This window comes from Sceloporus occidentalis, unplaced genomic scaffold, assembly GCF_023333645.1.
Source record: "Sceloporus occidentalis isolate IW3139 unplaced genomic scaffold, rSceOcc1.0.p SCAF_41, whole genome shotgun sequence".
NCBI lineage: Eukaryota > Metazoa > Chordata > Lepidosauria > Squamata > Phrynosomatidae > Sceloporus > Sceloporus occidentalis.
In genome coordinates this window covers 6,176,988-6,195,149 of record NW_028317021.1, presented here as the reverse complement: position 1 = coordinate 6,195,149, position 18,162 = coordinate 6,176,988, and the positions used below count along the sequence as shown (strand labels likewise).

At 42.5% G+C, this 18,162-nt stretch overlaps 2 protein-coding genes across 2 annotated transcripts; one reads left to right on the top strand and one right to left on the bottom strand.

Moving 5' to 3' along the window:
* Positions 1 to 3: 3 nt before the first annotated feature.
* RAD9B (RAD9 checkpoint clamp component B) lies at positions 4 to 10,409 on the bottom strand. The gene is made up of 11 exons (XM_089489807.1): positions 10,273 to 10,409; positions 8,822 to 8,892; positions 7,623 to 7,772; positions 6,963 to 7,077; positions 5,992 to 6,091; positions 4,629 to 4,735; positions 3,926 to 4,032; positions 3,609 to 3,673; positions 2,991 to 3,095; positions 2,310 to 2,445; positions 4 to 1,517 (listed from the first exon to the last, which is right to left on the bottom strand). Exons 1-11 carry the CDS (start codon positions 10,304 to 10,306, stop codon positions 1,413 to 1,415), a joined length of 1,095 nt encoding a protein of 364 aa, XP_089345933.1. The 5' UTR covers positions 10,307 to 10,409; the 3' UTR covers positions 4 to 1,412.
* A 123-nt stretch (positions 10,410 to 10,532) lies between these two features.
* VPS29 (VPS29 retromer complex component) lies at positions 10,533 to 17,982 on the top strand. The gene is made up of 4 exons (XM_089490064.1): positions 10,533 to 10,682; positions 15,972 to 16,163; positions 16,787 to 17,022; positions 17,591 to 17,982. Exons 1-4 carry the CDS (start codon positions 10,680 to 10,682, stop codon positions 17,706 to 17,708), a joined length of 549 nt encoding a protein of 182 aa, XP_089346190.1. The 5' UTR covers positions 10,533 to 10,679; the 3' UTR covers positions 17,709 to 17,982.
* The last annotated feature ends 180 nt before the right edge of the window (positions 17,983 to 18,162 follow it).

Genomic DNA, 18,162 nt, shown 5'->3' with positions numbered 1-18,162 from the left:
GGCTTTAAATGATAGTGATTGGAGACAGGAATATTTTTGTCATGTCTGTAGCTACTCCTGGTTCTATGTTACTGTTAACCTTTGCTTGCTCCATTTTTCTGGACTTATTCAGGCTTTGAATCATATGTACATGGTTACATGTGGCCAAGACTGATGTTTTCCAAGGATATTATGATCTGTATTAACAACAGTTTCCTGTAAGTCATTGCCTAAGGGATAAAAATTTGTTTCAAACTGTCAAAGTATGAAAGACAAAAGATGAATGTTCTACAAATTATACAGATTACAAAAAAAATCTTTGAATGTGAGCATCTCCCAAGTTCTGTGATTTTATAAATTTCAGTACCTTTCAGTTTCCAAAATGCAAAGAAAACATGAAGCACAGTAATATCCTCTGCTTTGGAAGTTGTGTACGACCTCCATCACAGCAGAGGGTTTTTCTACAATAGAAGAACACATCTCTGCCCATGCACAAGTTCTTTTCACTCCAGGGAGCTTGTACAGAAGTCCCTGTTGAACTATGCACATTAAAATTTCTTGAGATGGGGAGTGGTAAGATCACGAACTAGCCTAGTAACAACAGCAACCTGTAATGAGGAATTTGGCTGATGGGGAAAGTACCAGTTATTTTTCTTGCGAAAAGCTTAGAGTCATTCTTTTGGCATGCAGTAAACAGAAATCTGCTGCAGAAATGACCTGAATTCTCTGCTTGTACTAGCTGGTCTGTTTTACCACACTGAAATTTCAATGGCAATTCAGTACCCATTCTTCTTCACTGTGGGGTTGAAGAGAAGTGGCGTTTAAAGAAAAGCAGAGCCCAGGGAGCAGCATGGCACTAGTTGTTCTTTGTTAGGTTGCTGAGGGTAACTGCTTGTTATCAGGGCTGAAAGAGCCAAAAGCATTCTGTGTGTGCTTGTGGGAGAGGAGTACCTGTGAGACTCTACACTTTAAAATATTCTAACTCACTGCTATATTCCAAGACAAATGCAACAGCATCTAGTGTTTTGCAAAACACTTAGACTAGATTTATTTCATCTACTATAGTTAATTTTATAAAACTTCATTTAAAGAAGAGGGAGAAAGAATTGGACCTGTGAATTTTCAGCATTCAACCACTTACCCAGTCACAAAAGAATTCCCTCAAACATTAAGGTAAGTGCAGATAGGGCAAGAAAATATGAACTGAAGTGAATCTGACCTGATATGTCTGAATTATGAGTACCTTTGAAAAGGTTACACTAGTGACAAGTTGAAAATAAAATAATTTTTCCAGAAGTTAACATAAAGATCAACATAAAACAATGGCATCCAACATCCAAATCAAGCCAAAAAATCGGGATACTAAGCACACAACTATTTAGACAAGGACTTTTAGCAGATATTTCACGTCACTAAAATGCTGGAGAGAGTTGTCAATTGCCAAAATCTTCAGTGTCACTTGCTGTTGCCAAAGTATGCAATGCATTGGTTACATCCTCCTCACTGGATGAAATTGCTCCAAAGAACAAGGAGTAGAACTAGAAAAGTTAGCAAGAAAGTGTATCAGCCCAAGCCTTCAATTTCACATATACATATGCACCAGCTATACACAATGGTTACAGGCTTATGTGTAAAAGATGACTTGAAAGGGAGATGGGTGCAGGAGCGTCATCTGATCAGCTGAGGCCTTTACCTGCCTGCAATTCTCCCTTTCCCAGGCAATTCAGCTGTTCCATCTGGCTGGAGCAGAGGCACAGATGGGAGAGTCACTTGATCAGTCCAATTGAGAGAATGCCTCCTTCCCCCTGAACTGTTTCCATTCAGACTGACATTTACAAAAACATGGTAACTTGCTTTCATCTCCCTTTCCTTTTGTGTCCTATGTCTGTGTGTAATCCTTCATAAGACATTCTGGGATTCTTTGCTGCTGAAAAGCAGCATAAAAATGATTTCAGTAAATAGTCTTCATTTCAATATTTTTCATTTTTTGAAAGTTGAAGGAATACTTGCTTAAATAATACTCTTTGTGAAAAAAGCACAGATGGGGAAGAGTTCAGTTTCAAACACTGTTTTACTGGGATGCGGCATGGCCTATGTTGGCTTGTGCTACTACCATTTTTACTCCAGCACTGCTACACAATTTGACCAAAATCCAAAAATTTACAAGTAGTCAGTGTCCCATGGGATTCTTGGGCAGCTGTTTCCTGACTGGCATCCACTCTTATACCACATGATACCAATTTAATACCAACACAAATGTGCCTTATTTTGAGGTATAAAGCATTTTCATTTACAAACAATTCTGGTTCCTCTTTGGCTTTCCCCTTTACCTTACTATAGCCAGGACTAGATGGTTGAGCTTCTGCCGTAATGGTAAAGTTGTCTGCTGGATTCTTGGCTGTTTCTGGGTCTTGCAAGTTTCTGTTGGAAACGGTGCCTTGATTACTGCTCTCCAATGCAGGGCTCCTAAAATTACACAGAACTGGATATGTGTTGTATACTTCTCTATTCCTGCAAATCATCTGTACATTTCCTAGCTGAGGAATTTGCTGAGGTCTTTACTGCAATCTACACCCCGCCTTTCTGCCACAAAAAGGTATTGGATATACCATAGGTGTGACTCACTAAAAGTTTCCTATGTTCCTTAATACACAAATATATAAATTAACAAGAAATAGGCACAGGATTGGGCTGCATAAATAATTTCCCCTTAGACCCCAATTCTATGTTCTGACAAATTCTGGCTTTCTCTTTAGCATGTGAACAAAACTGGAGAAGGCACGAGTCACATCTCTGCACAATACTGAACAAACATGGCTGCTTTAGCTGCTATACTGATGAGGACAATTAATTCCTAGGATAAAAAATGCTCTTTAGTAAAAGCAGCAAACACGTGAGATAACATTCTTTATGTATTTGGAACATGAGGTGCAGTGGCAATTATATCCTCTCCTGAACTTGAAGGTACCTGGCTAGCACTCCGCAAGAAGAAAATGGCTTTTAACTCTTACCTTCTCTGGCCCTGGGAAAGATGCAGAGATTCAGAAGTATCTGCTAAAGTAGCCAAAACAAAACTGGCTTCAACTACTGTATCCTCAAGGCTGAAAACAACTGGCCTGTAAAAGTAAATGAAAGGTTGAGCTGTCAGCTTTCTCATTACTTCCGATTTACAGAAATAGTGGGTGTGCCCTTACCCTCTAGAGAGAGAAGTGAGATGACTCTTGAAACTGTTCTCTAATGGAGAGAGTTAATAAGATATTACTCAGCTTCCCATTAATTATAGTGTTGCATAGTGTAGTTACTAAATGTTTCCAAATTAATGTGTTTTAGTACACTTGACTGCTGGGTTGAGGCCAGTGTGTACGGTCTCTGATACATACATGCATTTCTTACTTGAAAATACTGTTTGTGAAAATTACTGTACAAAAGGTGGCCTTTAGATTTATACACACTTGGCAACACAATTCATAATCCACACGTTCCACATAAATCAATGTTAATGCATTTGTATGAAAAATGCATTGATGGTTTGAACAAGTTTAATTGCAAGTTTAGCAAAGGTAATTTTGGAATTCTAAAACTGTGAAGTGAAACACCACATACCTTGTAAAAAATGTGTGTCAACTTACCTTCCAGGCATATCAAAATGAACAGCAACTGGAACATGGATAGCTTCTGCAAAAGCCATTAGTCCCTAATTACAAGTGAAAGATGTACATTAACTCAAATATAACACTACAGAGCATTAGATACCTATTATAACTTACTGATCCAGCCTCTTACAGGTACAACAACTGGCTATTTTGTTATTAGCTTGAGGGCCAGTTGGGGGTAGCAAGCTGGCCAATGGGTTCTAAACAACATGGGTAGTTAAGAGTGTTCATGCAAGAGTATAGCTATGTCATCTTTTTAACATGTTTTGCGATCAAGCAAATGTCAACTTTACCCGTAACTCTTTAAGGCAAAATGTGATTTCAGAGTCTACTCCAACTTGAAAGTATTCAAATTCTTCTGGACTGAGATGTATTTCTGTATGCATTATAATAGCAAAATCTGGAAAGAATCAGAATTATGGCAGAGATTAAAACTAAAGAAGTATAACAGTAAAGAAAATAAGAATTAAAGGGGTTTATTGAGAATCCTCTACATTAGTTATTATTGGTACATAAAACAGAACTGGGGTGTTTGCTCATTGAAAGTAGAATACCATGTGCATGGTGAGTTAATGAACCTGCAACAATATCTATGGCACTAGGTAACTGGGCATATATCCACACCAAATATTGTAATGCTTCCACCTAAAAAGGAGGGATGAATACCAGTAACTGAGGTTATTGTAATGGCTGCATGTGTTATATGGGGGGGCGGTATGATGGGGATCTGTGTCGACCCACCCTTTAAGGCAGGTAGAGCATTCCATAATTGAGCCATGTTTTTACTTGGTGCCAGACTGAAAGCAGCATTGGAGCTACCATAAGGGGATGGTATTCTACAACTGGGTGCCCTCTCTCACATACACCCACAGTATATTGACCCATTTGGCAGGACTCATAGGATGGCCCCTCCCATTGACTTCAGTTTTCAAACTGGGGTAAATCGGGAGAGGTGCTCTTTTCAAGTACTGAAGTCCCAAGCTGTTTGGTCCTTACCCATTTCATCTTCAGTGTAAGTCTTGAAACACACTTTCAGAGGCGTTACAGATAAAGTTACTTCTTCTTGATAGTTTGGAAAATGAATCAATATATCAGAAAGTTGCCTGAGAAACACAAAAATGGGATCATTCTTTCAGATTACAAATTGCTCCATGTGTCTCACATTAGGAGCCCCAAACTGGCAAACAGTTTTAGCCTGACCTAAAATGAAATGCAACATGCTGTGAATTCCACTACTATTTACTTGTTCTTCAGATCAGAATATCATAGTATCATCTAAATAAAAAAGTTGAACCTGACGATGAGTGCCAGAAAATAAAAAAATAATAATAAATAAAAAGATTTGATGATTCATGAGGGAAGAAAGGCAAATACAAATGCCAAAACGCACAGCTGGGCAATACCAGCATGGTAGAAAAGTGTGCATGCATTCAAGTTCTCCAGAATGCCTCTTCAGGCTAGATGCTGAAAGAAAGAGTACAAAAATTAGGCCAGAGGTTAGGGCCATAAGAAATAATAAACAAGTTCTATCAATGGCTCCTGTCTAAATGTTTGGAGTGTTGTTCTCTGTGCCTTGAGTCAGGCCAATAAAGGGCTAAGGCCCAGCATGAATGACCTGGAGCATTTATCACTCTGTACAGCATCATCCACAGGGTCGCCATGAGTCAAAATCGACTTGAGGTCTGTCTGAGCATCAGAGGAAATTGGTTTATATGGATGAAAATTCATGCAAAAATAAAAACCAGTGAGTCTTAAAAGCGGTGCTTTGTTGTTAAGTGTCCTCAAACAGAAAAGACACTCCCCCAATCCTCTACTGCTCTGCTTAGGTCCTGTATTTTAGTCCTCCCCCCTTTCTTCCTTTTAAGGAGATCAAAGTCAGGCCAGGAATTTGTATTCATGGCTTGAGGTGCCATCCTTTTTACTTGCTACCTATTCCAATCTTTTACAGTAGATGGCAATAATGGCCTATAAATAGGTCTGTCACATTTTTCCTGTTCTGCTGAGCACCTCCTGTTGCTAGTAGCAGAAAAGCATTTTAGTGCCTGTTGTACTTTGTGGGTGAATACCTGCTGGAGGGGGTGGGGGACGGAGAAATCTGACCAGAAAGTCAGATGGTCAGTAATTCTGTTAGTCCAATTGCCTCTCACTGGCCAGGAGCCCCATGCTGAAGGGGGAAATGGGTGCTTAATATGTGCTTTAATATGGTGTGGTTCCAGTAGCATTTGTTTTTCAATTTCAGCACTGGATTCATGAGAACAGGGTGTTTTGGCAATGAGAGGTGAGCATTTTATGTTTTAATTGACAAATGATGATCTATAAGATATCCAGTTAATTGGTAGTAGGGCATTTGTTCCATTACCTGGACCTTGCCTTCAGGACGTTGGGACACAGATGTTTTGCAAACACGGCTTGCAAAGGTTCACATTCTTGAAAAGCTAGGTTGTGAGTTTTCACAACACCTGAGGAGAGAAGATACGGGGTGATATGAGTTCTATCTTCATAATCCCTTCAATAAATGCTGAATAACTTCTTTTTCTTCATGACATGAGATAAATTTCTTGGCATTAACTGGATTTGTCTTTTGGGGATTTAAAAAAGATACTGCTATTTATGAGAGCCAGCATGGTGTAGTGGTTTGAGTGTTGGACTATGACTCTAGAGACCAAGGTCTGCTCAGCCACGGAAACCCACCAAGTCACACATTCTCAGCTCCAGCAAATGCTGTGATAGGGTCACCATAAGTCAGAAACAACCTGAAGTCACACAACAGCAAAGAGGTAAGGAGCGGAAGAATTAGAAGATGGGCTCAGCATCATATAAGCAGCTGAATATGGCCAGGTTGTTGAACAGAGCATATGCCTTGAGAAGCCACTGAAATAGTCTTTAGGGGTGTCACTTTTGTGTGCACCAGAACTTAGCAGATATTTACTGCTATCTCAAATGACAAGTATCTGAATGTCATAATATTTCATATTAATCTCCTTTTAATAGCTTGTTGGGGGGGAGGTGTACCTTGTGCTCTCTGGTGGACCCTGCATACTTCACCTCTTTTAAAAAAAGCATCAGTTAGGCACTTAGGTATGTGTACAGCATGTAAAACCAATTGGTAACAATGTTGACTGGATTAGTTCATTTTTTGTGCACCTTTAATAACATCTGTAGGAGTAATAGCTGCAGTAGTTGTTGTTTTTTCACTGTTGAAAATGTGCATATGTTTGTTAAGTTTTCCTTTAACCTTTGAAGGGTTTCAGTAGACTCAGCACACCAGTTTATTTAATTTTTTCTACCACCTTCTGGCCCGTAGCTGGATTCACAAGATCATTGACTTACCATGTCTGCAGAAAAGTTGAAAAACAATACAGCAGTCCTTAAAGTCTGTATAAATGGTGCATTTCTCTACGTTCCTTTCCAGTGTGTTCAAGCACCGAAACAGTGGCAGGACTGACTGAAATACAAAGAGTATGATTAATACAGTAATTTCTTTAAGATCAGAGCTAGCAGTTTTGTGTTTTTGGGGGGATACTACAGCTAGTGTTGTAATATATTAATTACCGTAGTGTGTTGTATTGTATCAGACATATGTACTTCAAAGTATACTCAGCTGAACATATAAAAACACAACTGAAATATGCTACATTCTTTGAAAATACAGCACGAAAGATAACAAAAGGTTCAGATACTAATCTTTTCAGGATAAATAAACAGGTTAAAAAGTCCATCAGCAGCAAATGATTGTTTTAGATAACGTTTCCTTTAACGTAAAAAAAAATAATGGAAAACTACATTTCATTTAAATAGTTTAACAGCAATAACAAATATAACATTTTTGACAGCAGAAAATTCTGCACCATTTATGGACACAGTTTTCGTTGGTCTGTAGTTTGTCAGATCTCCCTCATACAATTAAGCCATCTCACTGTTCAGAGAATTTCAAATGAAACTAATTTTGTAGCCCAAAATAGCATATATTGTCTCATTTGTGAGACTTACCTTTATTACTAACTTGCATCTAAGACGTATGTGGTTTTTATGCTGATTCCGTTCAGGTGTATTTCTGCAGGAATAGTGTTGAAAGAATATAGATGAAAAGAAGACACAGGCATAGGCTGATCTGGAGGAATTCACTGCCCTCAGGGAAAGCTGTGAATAGGATGAAATGTTTCACTCCCATGAAACAACATCAGCATTAAGACACAGACAGGCAAAAATATATACAACATGGCAATCTTGAAGATTTTATGATTTTCATAATCACACAAACAAAATGCTGATGATACCAACATATTAGGGGCAAGAATGCTAGTAGGAAGAGCGAGTGGTCCTCTACAGTTTTCTTGTGTGAAAATGGCTTCAGAAAATATGGTTTGCCAGATAACAATTGTATATTTTGGTGGATTGAAGGTGTACCACAATTGCAAAAGCCCTGTGCCATGTCAGCACACACCAAGCAGGGCATCCCATTCAGAGGAAGCAGGCCTTCTGTGGAGCTCTTTAGAACAGAAATGTATGGCAAGAACCAAATGATGTTTTGAACATTAGATGTACAGTCAGCCCTCCTTATCCATGGATTTTTTATCCACGGATTCAAGCATCCACGGCTTGAAAATATCCAAAGCAAGTATGAATTCCTGATAGCACACCTTGATTTTCCATTTCACATAAGGGACACCCTTTTGCTCTGCCATTGTATTTAATGGGACTCGAGCATCCACAGATTTTGTTATTCACAGGGGATCCTGGAACCAAACCCCAGCGGATAACAAGGTCCCACTGTACTAATGTTGTACTAACACAGTTCTACAGTGTATTTTCCATACCCTCCCACATTTCACATGAAAACCAGGACATGTATGTCCAAGCAACATCAGAGAGTGGGCAAGATGGCAAAAGTTATTAATGAGGAAGAAAACACAATGCTGCAGCAGTTTGCCTTTGCCTGAACCCGCTGGGAAGGGCAAGCTTTTCTCCACTCCTCTTCCCAGCTGGACATCTCAACTCTGTTGGCAACAACTGAAGTAAGCCGAGGGCAAAGGGGGAAAGGGGGAGGAAGAGAGAGAAACCAGGGCATTTGAAAAGCATCTGACAAAGTGGGACGACAGGACTAGTTGCGACAAATGGAGGGTAGGAATTTTCTCCTTAAATCATCATTCAATCCCAGCTGTGCTTTTCTCAACTTGGAAAATACTTACTCCTTTTTCAATTGGATCGAACCAAAAGCCATCACTGATCCGTGCCATGGCATGTATAGCCCTCCCGAAAACTGTAAGAAAGGTTTTTTAAAAGTGTGGTTACATTCCGATATGCAGGGCAACCTTCTTATATCCCTTAGAATGAAGCCTAATTGAATTAAATGGGATTGATGGCAAGATGTGTGCGCAGTGCACACAGATTTTCCGCCTTAAATATACATAACAAAGCTTAAGGGAATGATTCTCCAAGTTGGGGAAACCTGGCTTCTCTAGCACTCAGCAGAGAGATATACTTGTATACATATAGTGGAAAGCATGAATTAAAAATGGTTAATAATTAGGAAGCAGGTGGAGCTTACAAATACAATTCAGAGCAAAGTATTAACCAGCGTAGCCAGAGTCTAGAACCAATGGCTGAAAGGATATTTTTAGTGGGGTTTTCGGACTCTGTGGCCATGTTCTAGAAGAGTTTATTCCAAACATTTCACTGCATCTGTGGCTGGCATCTTCAGAGAATGCTGGCATGGAAGAGAGTTGGGGGTATACTCTCCTTCCTTCCCAGGGTCGCACAGTATATGTGTGTATATATATATATATATATAATCTACAACATAGAGTCAATGTGCGCTCATGTACTACTCTGTGTACTTGAATGCGCCACCACATGTGCAATACTCCTGTACGAGCAACTCAGTTTATAGTTCTTTGTGGGTTTTTCAGGCTCTGTGGCCATGTTCTAGAAGAGTTTATTCCCTGACGTTTCACTGGCATCTGTGGCTTTGGCGTCTTCTCCGATTAGAAACCTCCTAAGAACAGATAGAATATGGGGCTTTTGAGGGGATTTAGAAGCATCTATGTAGCTCTACACAAAATGTTTTACAAGGAGGGATTGTTTTGACTCAAACAGACTTTGAAGTATCTCAACGTCGCTATAAAACAGCATTTTAGGCCCACGTTTGCAAATGGGTGCCCAAGGCTGCCTCTGCACTGCAGAAACAATCCGGTTTGACCTCACTTTAACTGCCCTGGCTCAATGCTATGAAAGTCTGGGAATTGCACTTCTGTAAGACACTGAGCCTTCTCTGTCAGAGAACTCTGGGGCCACAACCAACTCCAATTCCCAGGATTCCCTAGCACTCAGCCTGGGCAGTTAAAGCGGTCTCAAACTGGGTTATTTCTGCAGTGTGTTTGGGACCCAAGTTGCTGAGGTACTTCAAAGAATCAATAGTAACGACTGCTAGTGTAGTGACTGGCGTTTCGTTCTCGTTCCCTGATTATTGCCTATGTATTGCTCTGACGAAAAAGAATTCCTCAAATACTAGAGGTTTCCGTGTTCTGTTTTGAACGTGAGGAACGCTCTGTTCAGTGGAAAGGAAGCACTGGGTCGAAAATAATCCGGCTGGACACCGCTATGGAATTCTGGGAATGCTAGTTCGGGGCGGCCCCTTCACCTTTAATATGGGCACCGCCAATAACGCACTTCATGGTGCGGAAAGCGACGGCGAGCGCCGAAGCTGAGGGAAACGGTTGCTCTATAAGCGCCTCCCAAAAGGCGGGAAAAGCCTCCTGAGGTAATTAGCTCAGGGGGGCGGGGCGAACGAAGCGAGCGCCGAAGACCCGGATGTAAGCCTCCTGAGGTACTTAGCTGGGGGGCGGGGCGAACGAAGCGAGGGCCGAAGACCCGGATGTGGCCTCCGTCCGCCAACGAGCCCCGCCCACCCGGCTTCTGACAGGCGCCCTCCCTCCCCGCGGTGCATTGTGGGGCCTGACCGACTCCGCTTCCGGACTTTGGGTTTGGCGGAGACCGGAAGCGGCGGAAAGCAGGGCTTTTGCGAGGAACGGCGCTGAGGGGGCCAAGATGGTGAGTGCTTCTGGGCGAAGGAGGTGGGAATAGAAGCTCCACACGGGAGAAATAACCCGGTTTGGCCCCGCTTCAACTTTATCTGGCTCCAGGCTGTGGAATTCTGGGACTTGGAGTATGTTATGCCCAGAGTAGAGTTTTAACTGTATCTGGCTCCAGGCTGTGGAATTCTGGGAGTTGGAGTTTGTTGTGGGGCCCAGAGCGGAGCTCTGCTCCGCTCTGGGCCCACAACAAACTCCAACTCCCAGAATTCCACAGCCTGGAGCCAGAAAAGAGATCATTGGAGCGATCTCTCCAATGTGAATGCAGCCATGGTACTGCAGGCTTTCCCAACCCAGCACTGCAGTCCCCATCATCCCCAAACAGCCTGGCTGTGGGTCAGCAGCAGTTGAAAGGGGGGGGGGTGTTTCTACAGATCTATATGGTTCATGGGTGAAGAAGAAAAGGCTGAGCCCATCACCCCCAAACTCCCACTTGTGACCCTTGAGGGGTCACGAATGTGGGTCAGGTTTTGGGGACACCTGCGCTGGGCGAGTCACACTCTCTCAGCCTGGAAGCCGCGGCGGCTAAACTGAGGCTGCCGTACTTTGGACGCGTAATGCTTAGCAAAGCAGAAGGCGGTCGGAAAAGAGGACAACCGGATTGCAGATGGCTGGACTCAGCTTGGCCCTCAAACCCCCTGGGTGACCTCTGGCAAGTCACACTCTCTCAGCCTCAGGGGACCAAGGCAGATCTTCCCAAGAGAACCCCAGGATAGGGTCTGCGTAAGTCAGCGACGACTGGGAAGGCTCACAACCACCGCCGCCGTAGAAATAACACAGGCTGACACCACTTGAAGGGCTGCAGCTCCATCCTCTGGAGTCCTGGGATTTGTAGCTTTACAAGAGCCCGGCCGGTGCCTCACAAAGACTACACATTCCAGGGTTCTGTCCCATGGAGCCTTAAGACCAGAGCATGGCTTTAGCGCAACTTGCGGCCTCTTAGGACATGTGCGCCATCTCCAAAGTGGCCCAAAGCTGCTCCATTTGGCCTGTCTGTTTGGACCTAGTCAAGAAATCCCTTGGTTGAATACCCTCATTGCCATTAATAAGCCCAACTAACTGTCTTTCTATAGTCCAGTGCATTGACTGCACAGGGGCTGTAGCTCCGGACTAGATTGCCCATCCTGGGTGCAGATGGTCCTACATTCAGTCCTTGTTATTTTTCAGTGGCAAGAAGGGGAAAGCTCCTCCTCTGCCTGAGACCCTGGTGGGCAGATGGGCAAAGAGATGCTACAATGCTTGGCTTTAAACCCTGACCAACCTTGGCCCTCTGCTTCTTGTCCCCAGAGAATCGGAAAGCACCTCCATGATGTAGCTGCCTCACTGTGTCATGTTATGTATAGCACATCACCAGTGTCCTAATGCTTTTTGGGGGGAGGGCGAGTCCATCATTTCCCCCCCAACAGGACTTTTCAGTCTGAAGAATGGGCCAATTTGGAACGTACCAATTCTTTTGGTTCAATGGAAGTTACTAATTCCTAGTTCCTAGCTGCTGTGAAGGACTAGTTTTTATATGTGTGGAATATACTTGCAGACCTGAGGGACAAATACGAAATGGTTTTGGGGGGGAAATGGCAGTTATCTCCGTGAGCCATTTGTTTGCCAGATCAGTTTCCCAGCAAATTTGACATCCGCTAGGAGTTCCCAACATTTGGCTTTGCTTCTTCTGACTCTGCCCTGCTGCACATCGACGGTAATTTTGATGCCCTTCCTGCCATACACAACTCACTTGCATTCATGGTATTTATGGCATAACCTCTCTCATATAATGATGCTTGGCTAACTATTTGGAAGCATTATGATGAATCCATGCAATGAGCCACCATGGCCTGGGTGTCCTCTGTCGGGATGTAATGCATGCAACTCTGGTGGGAGTCAGGAAGGAAAATAAGTGCCGGTGCTGCTTAGGGCAGGGGGATTTTATGCCTCATAGAAGTAGTTTTGTCTCGAGTAGACAGCTTGAGCCTTTCTGTTCCTTACAGATAGTTTCACACTGCAGCAGCTATGCATAGCATCTTGCAAAAGGTGAGCAAAGACAGACTGTTTCTGCAGTGCTTAGGCCATATAGTTTAGACCCTACATGTGTGTGTATAGCTCTTCATGCACGTTTTTGTATGCTGCCGCTGCCCTGCAACTGTCAAACCCTGCTGCTATTGCTTACTGGAGAGGAGGCAAGGAGCATAGACAATTCAGACCATAGAGAAGGACCTGGTCTCAGCTTAGTTGGGAAGAAATGAGGGTGTGTTCTCAAGTGGAGTGCATCTGCCTTTCTCTTCTTCCAGGAGCTCAGGGCAGCCAGATCTTCATGGTCTGAATGGCCTTCCCCCTTCCTTCTGGTGAGAAGGAGCAGCAGCAGCCCACCTTAGGGTTTGATGGTTGCCAGGTATGGGAAGTTTTTGGATGGAGCACAAGAGCAAGATTTCTTGGCACCCCATCCAAAAAGACTTATGTGCACATAAATCACTAATAGCATGTCAGCCTCTGTGTGGAGTCTCTGTAAAAATCCAGAAAATGTGGAGAATACAGTTCTTGAGCCTCTTGAAAATCTGCTTTGTTTTTATAAAGAAAACTGAATTGAAAAAAATAAATGAAAATGGCATTCTTTGATTTGTATCCTGCATTTCCCCCCAAACTAGGACACAGTGGAGGACAAGTTTCTGGCCCATATGGTTAGACATATATGCTTGAAGACCTGGAAACAATGCCTGGTGAAATCTTAAGAGACCCCCAAGGGGTGCCAGGATAAGATTTCCAGTGACAGGGGATGGGACCCCAGCCCTCCCCATTCTCTGGAAAAGAGGTTTTTGGAAGGTAGGACCAGCATCCAGACCAAAGGGGTTAAGTGGAGGGAGTTACCATCAGCTGTGATTGCAAGGGGTTGGTTATAGTAGGGCAAGAAAGACAGTATTGTGAATTACAACCTAGTTCTTACAGAAACGTGCTTTTGGTTGTGATCTAAAATGACGTATGTGAGGAATTGTTCTGAAATGAATGGTCAAGGTGATGTTTGTGCTCTGATGTACCTCTGGAGGTCTTGTGTGAGCACTGATCTTGGCGCTGCGTATTAAACAATACCACTGGCATCTCTACACGGGCACAGCTCTTTCTTCCACTGAAGGTGATGTGGGGAAGTTATTGCACACAGGGAGTTCTGATTTACATGCAGAAGTTCCCACCCCTGGCCTTGGGAAGGAAGGGGGATAAGGCTTGCGGGCACATCGGAAACCCAGAATGATCATGACCATTGCATTCAGGTAATGCTGGAAAAAGCTCTTCCATTCAACCTTATGGCATCTGTTGCATAAATCAGATTTATTTATTTATTTATTTAACATTTCCTTTCCTAACCTTCAAATTTCATTGTTGATTTGCCTATTAATTTGGCTTGAGATGTTTCCTTTTCTGTTGCTTCCTTTTTGATTTAACATTGTTCATGTCTCACCCTGTTTTTTTCCATCCCCGCCCCCTTGTCTGCAATCAACTTCTTCATCCAATAAGGCTGGGCACAGAGTAAGTTTGTTCATCTTGGCCTCTTGCTAACATTGGTGATGGTAGGTAACAACTCTTAGTGGCTGCTAAAAGACTTCAGTAAATTTGAAGGACAAAGGCATGTTGCCTGCAGGTGGTGCGGCACCTAAACTTTCAGGGGTGCAGTTGAATTCTCGCATTAACAGGTGCTTCGTTGGGGTGCTTTGATCTAAACTAAGACATTCCCCATATAAGCATATCAGTGGTTTCTCAATAGAAGGAGCAGAATAAGAGCTCTTCTGCTATTATCAGTATTCCTTGCCACTGGCAGCATCAGGGGAGTATGAAGTGTACTCTAGGGCAGTGGTTATCAACTTTTTGCCTGCACATGTTGTGAACTTCAATTCCCAGCCAACATGGCTAGTGGTCAGGAATTCTGGGAGCTGAAGTTCAAAATGTCTGGAGGGTCAAAAGCAAAGAGGCAGTGCTTTTGGGTGCGTTTCCCAGTACATACAGCATGCACCAGTGATGGAAATCGTGAGGCTCTCCAGATGTTGTTGAACTCCAGTTTCCAGTATTCTTTGTCATTGGCATGACTGATTAGGGCTGCTGGAAGTTGCAGTCCAGCTACTGCAGGGCCGCATGATTTCCATCCCTGCCTTGAAGATTCGGCCAGAGCCCCATGTGAATACTCTATGCCTTTGAACGTTGCCCAGAATCCTGTTTGACATGCAAGGTTCCTAGGTGGGGCAGTCAAAGATTCCTTGAGGTAAGACCCTTGATAACAGGGTTCAGGGCTTGTGTTCCTGTTGTATGGGTGCCTGTCAATGGCTTGTTGCATGTTAGCACTTTGGCCATACAAGTTGACATTCTTATGGTCAGTGAGTAGGATTGGATGGTTGCTCTATCTTTCTAACAGGCAAAGGTAGGTGTATATCCTCACTTCCTTTTGCTGAAGGTAGGATACTCTAGGGCTCAAAGTAGCCAGAGGCTATGGAACTTTTGGCCTTCCCCATGTTTTGGACTTGAGCTCCCATAACCAGTGGTAAAAGATTGTGGGACCTGTAGTCCAAAACACCTGGAGGTTTTTCACCCTGGTGCAGTCACTGCTTAGTTTGCCTATGGCACCCCACATTTATTTACATCTGATTCACATGTAATGTGATTGCAACAATCTGGAACTCAGAGTTTTAATAGGTTTAAGGTAAAGGAGGATAAATTTCAGCTGAATCCTAGGAGAAACCTTTTAACAAGAACAGTTCAGCAATAGGACCAGTGACCTAGAGGGGTAGTAACCTCTGTCTCAAGGAGAGATCTTCAAGCAGAGATAGAACAGCCATTTTCCAGACATGTTTTACCTCTGGATTTCCTGCTGTTATTTGGATTCAGTTGTCTACAGCACCCCTCCAACGCTGAGTCTCTCTATTGCTCAGGAGACATCTATATTGGAAAATATTAAAAAAAAAACTGGGACAACTTGACTGATGTCTTCAGAGAAAAAAAGAAATTGCTTGAATGAAGTCACATGCAGTGTCATTGGCCTTCATTTTATATGTAGTGGAATCAAAACAGTTTATTCTTTTTCTACCCAAATCCTGTAGGGTTTGGAAAGAAATATTACAAATCACAACAAAAATGCAACCCTTCTGAAGTGTTATGGGGCTGCCAGGGTGTTAGACATGAACACTTACTAGCTTTCAGCACTGTGTTGAATCTGTTCATAAATGGAAGTGTCTTGAAAATCATAGACCTGAGTATATCTTTTCTCCCCTTTTGTAAGTTGGTGTTAGTGTTGGGAGACCTTCATATCCCTCACCGCTGCAACAGTCTGCCAGCTAAATTCAAGAAACTGCTGGTTCCAGGAAAAATTCAGCACATTCTCTGCACTGGAAACCTCTGCACAAAGGAGAGTTACGACTATCTCAAGACCCTGGCTGGTGATGTTCATGTGGTTAGAGGGGATTTTGATGAGGTATGGTGCATTTATGATCTGCGCTGTTCTGTGTATCTATCACTCACTGTAGTGTAGAAGTTTTACAGGTGGACTGACAGTGATGACAACATGAAGAGGTTTTGGCAGATGATGCAGTCAATCTGCATCTGCCTATAAGGACACGACCAGTTACTTATCCAATTTCCCCCACTATCTACCAGCCACTTAATGGTGGTGGAAGGGGACACCATTGCAGTGAAACAGTGAGTACTGGGAGGCTTTGGTTGTTGTGGAGGAAGAGAATACTGATCTCTGCAAGGACCAAAAAGAAACATGGAGGTGTATGTTGGACATAGACTTGTGTATGTCACTTAAAGGATGCCGGCCCTAATTTGTTAAGGAATTATTTGCCCTGAAAATCTGTCACATAGAGGTAGCTTCTTTGTGGGGAATACGGTGTGTCTATATGTATGCACTATATTTGCCTGGCCCATTGAAATCTAGGACCAGTCTCTTGGTTCACCTAATTTTTTGAGCACACAAGATGGCACAGTGCTGCTGTATGAATGCAAGACAGCATTTTCCTAGGAAATGAATGAGAAGAGAATAATGAAGGACCTTCTCTGTATATGTAACTTACATGCAGTGTCTTTAACTTCTAGAACTTGAACTACCCTGAACAGAAAGTTGTAACTGTTGGGCAATTTAAGATTGGACTGATCCATGGCCATCAAGTGATTCCATGGGGAGATGTGGCGAGCCTGGCACTACTCCAGAGGCAGTTTGATGTGGACATCCTGATCTCGGGGCACACACAAAAATTTGAGGCATTTGAACATGAAAACAAGTTCTATATCAACCCTGGATCGGCAACAGGAGCATACAGTGCTTTGGAAAAGTGAGTTACATGATATTTAGGTGGCAATTTGGCTGTCTTGATTACATTCTGCCAATTAAATTGACTGAGGTACATATGGCTGCCCACTTCTGATCATGAGGTTTTATTGTTGAACTGTACTATTTACGTAGACTTAAGTATTGCTGAATAATTAGAATTCAAAGATATAGCCATGTTCGTCTGTGCAATCAGTATGTAGAGAGATCTTTGAGAGTAACTGAAAGAAAGTCAAGATTTTAAATTACTTTTTTTCAATAGGGGGGCCAAGGTGTTTTGCTGTGCTTTTGATGGGTGAAGGAATGTAAGACTGTGGTAGCAGAAGATGAAACAGGCATCATTAGAACCATTTATTGAATAAAAAGCTGGGTTTCAAGAGAGGGGGTCTCAGACCTGGTGCAAATGGGTGACACCAAAGGTGGCAGGGCCTTTGGGGGGCAAACACCTGTCCCCCTGCTTAAGAAAGGGAAGGATCCCTTGGACTTTCTGAAGTTGCAGGTTCCAGTGGAATCAAAGGGGCTTTAAATGTGTATCTTAAAAGTAGTTAATAAAATCAAATTTCTCCCCACAGCAATATCATCCCTTCTTTTGTGCTGATGGATATTCAAGCTTCCACTGTCGTTACTTATGTTTATCAGCTAATTGGTGATGACGTCAAAGTAGAAAGAATCGAGTACAAGAAATCTTAAAGCAAGTCTGTCTACTTGCCGGTCTCCTGGTCCTTTTCCCCAGTAGGCACCCAGAGGTCCACAGTATTTGTAATATTATTTGCTTATGAATTGATTCGTCTTGCTTTATTGTAGACAAGCACGTTTAGAGTACATGGCTTCTTATAATGTCTGCCTTGGCTTGATTCTTTTCCTTGCCTAAATACTGCTTGTAAATACTGTTCAAAGTGCACAGGAAAGTTGTGTGTTCACATGAACCTTTCCTGCTCTTAAAATAAACACTTGTTTAACTTTGTTCTGGTACAGTTAAATTTGTTGAAAGGATAAACATGTTGTGATCATTTAGTAAATTAATCTTCAAAGGCTCAAAAAATTTGTTTACTCTATATAAAAACATCATTGTGAAGAAATAAAGAAGAAATACATCAGCAGCTGAAATTAGAGGGAGTAGCGTTAAGAGGCCAGGGGTCTAAAT

Excerpts from the sequence above, each read along its gene's own strand:
- RAD9B (XM_089489807.1), bottom strand. The coding sequence starts at position 10,306 with ATGAAGTGCGTTATTGGCGGTGCCCATATTAAAG. Across the intron at positions 7,773-8,821 it reads TCGATCCAATTGAAAAAGGA|CTTTCCCTGAGGGCAGTGAA; the intron begins GTAAGTATTTTC and ends TCCTATTCACAG. Across the intron at positions 6,092-6,962 it reads TCAACTTTTCTGCAGACATG|GTGTTGTGAAAACTCACAAC; the intron begins GTAAGTCAATGA and ends TTCTCTCCTCAG.
- VPS29 (XM_089490064.1), top strand. Across the intron at positions 16,164-16,786 it reads TTAGAGGGGATTTTGATGAG|AACTTGAACTACCCTGAACA; the intron begins GTATGGTGCATT and ends TTTAACTTCTAG. Across the intron at positions 17,023-17,590 it reads GCATACAGTGCTTTGGAAAA|CAATATCATCCCTTCTTTTG; the intron begins GTGAGTTACATG and ends TTCTCCCCACAG.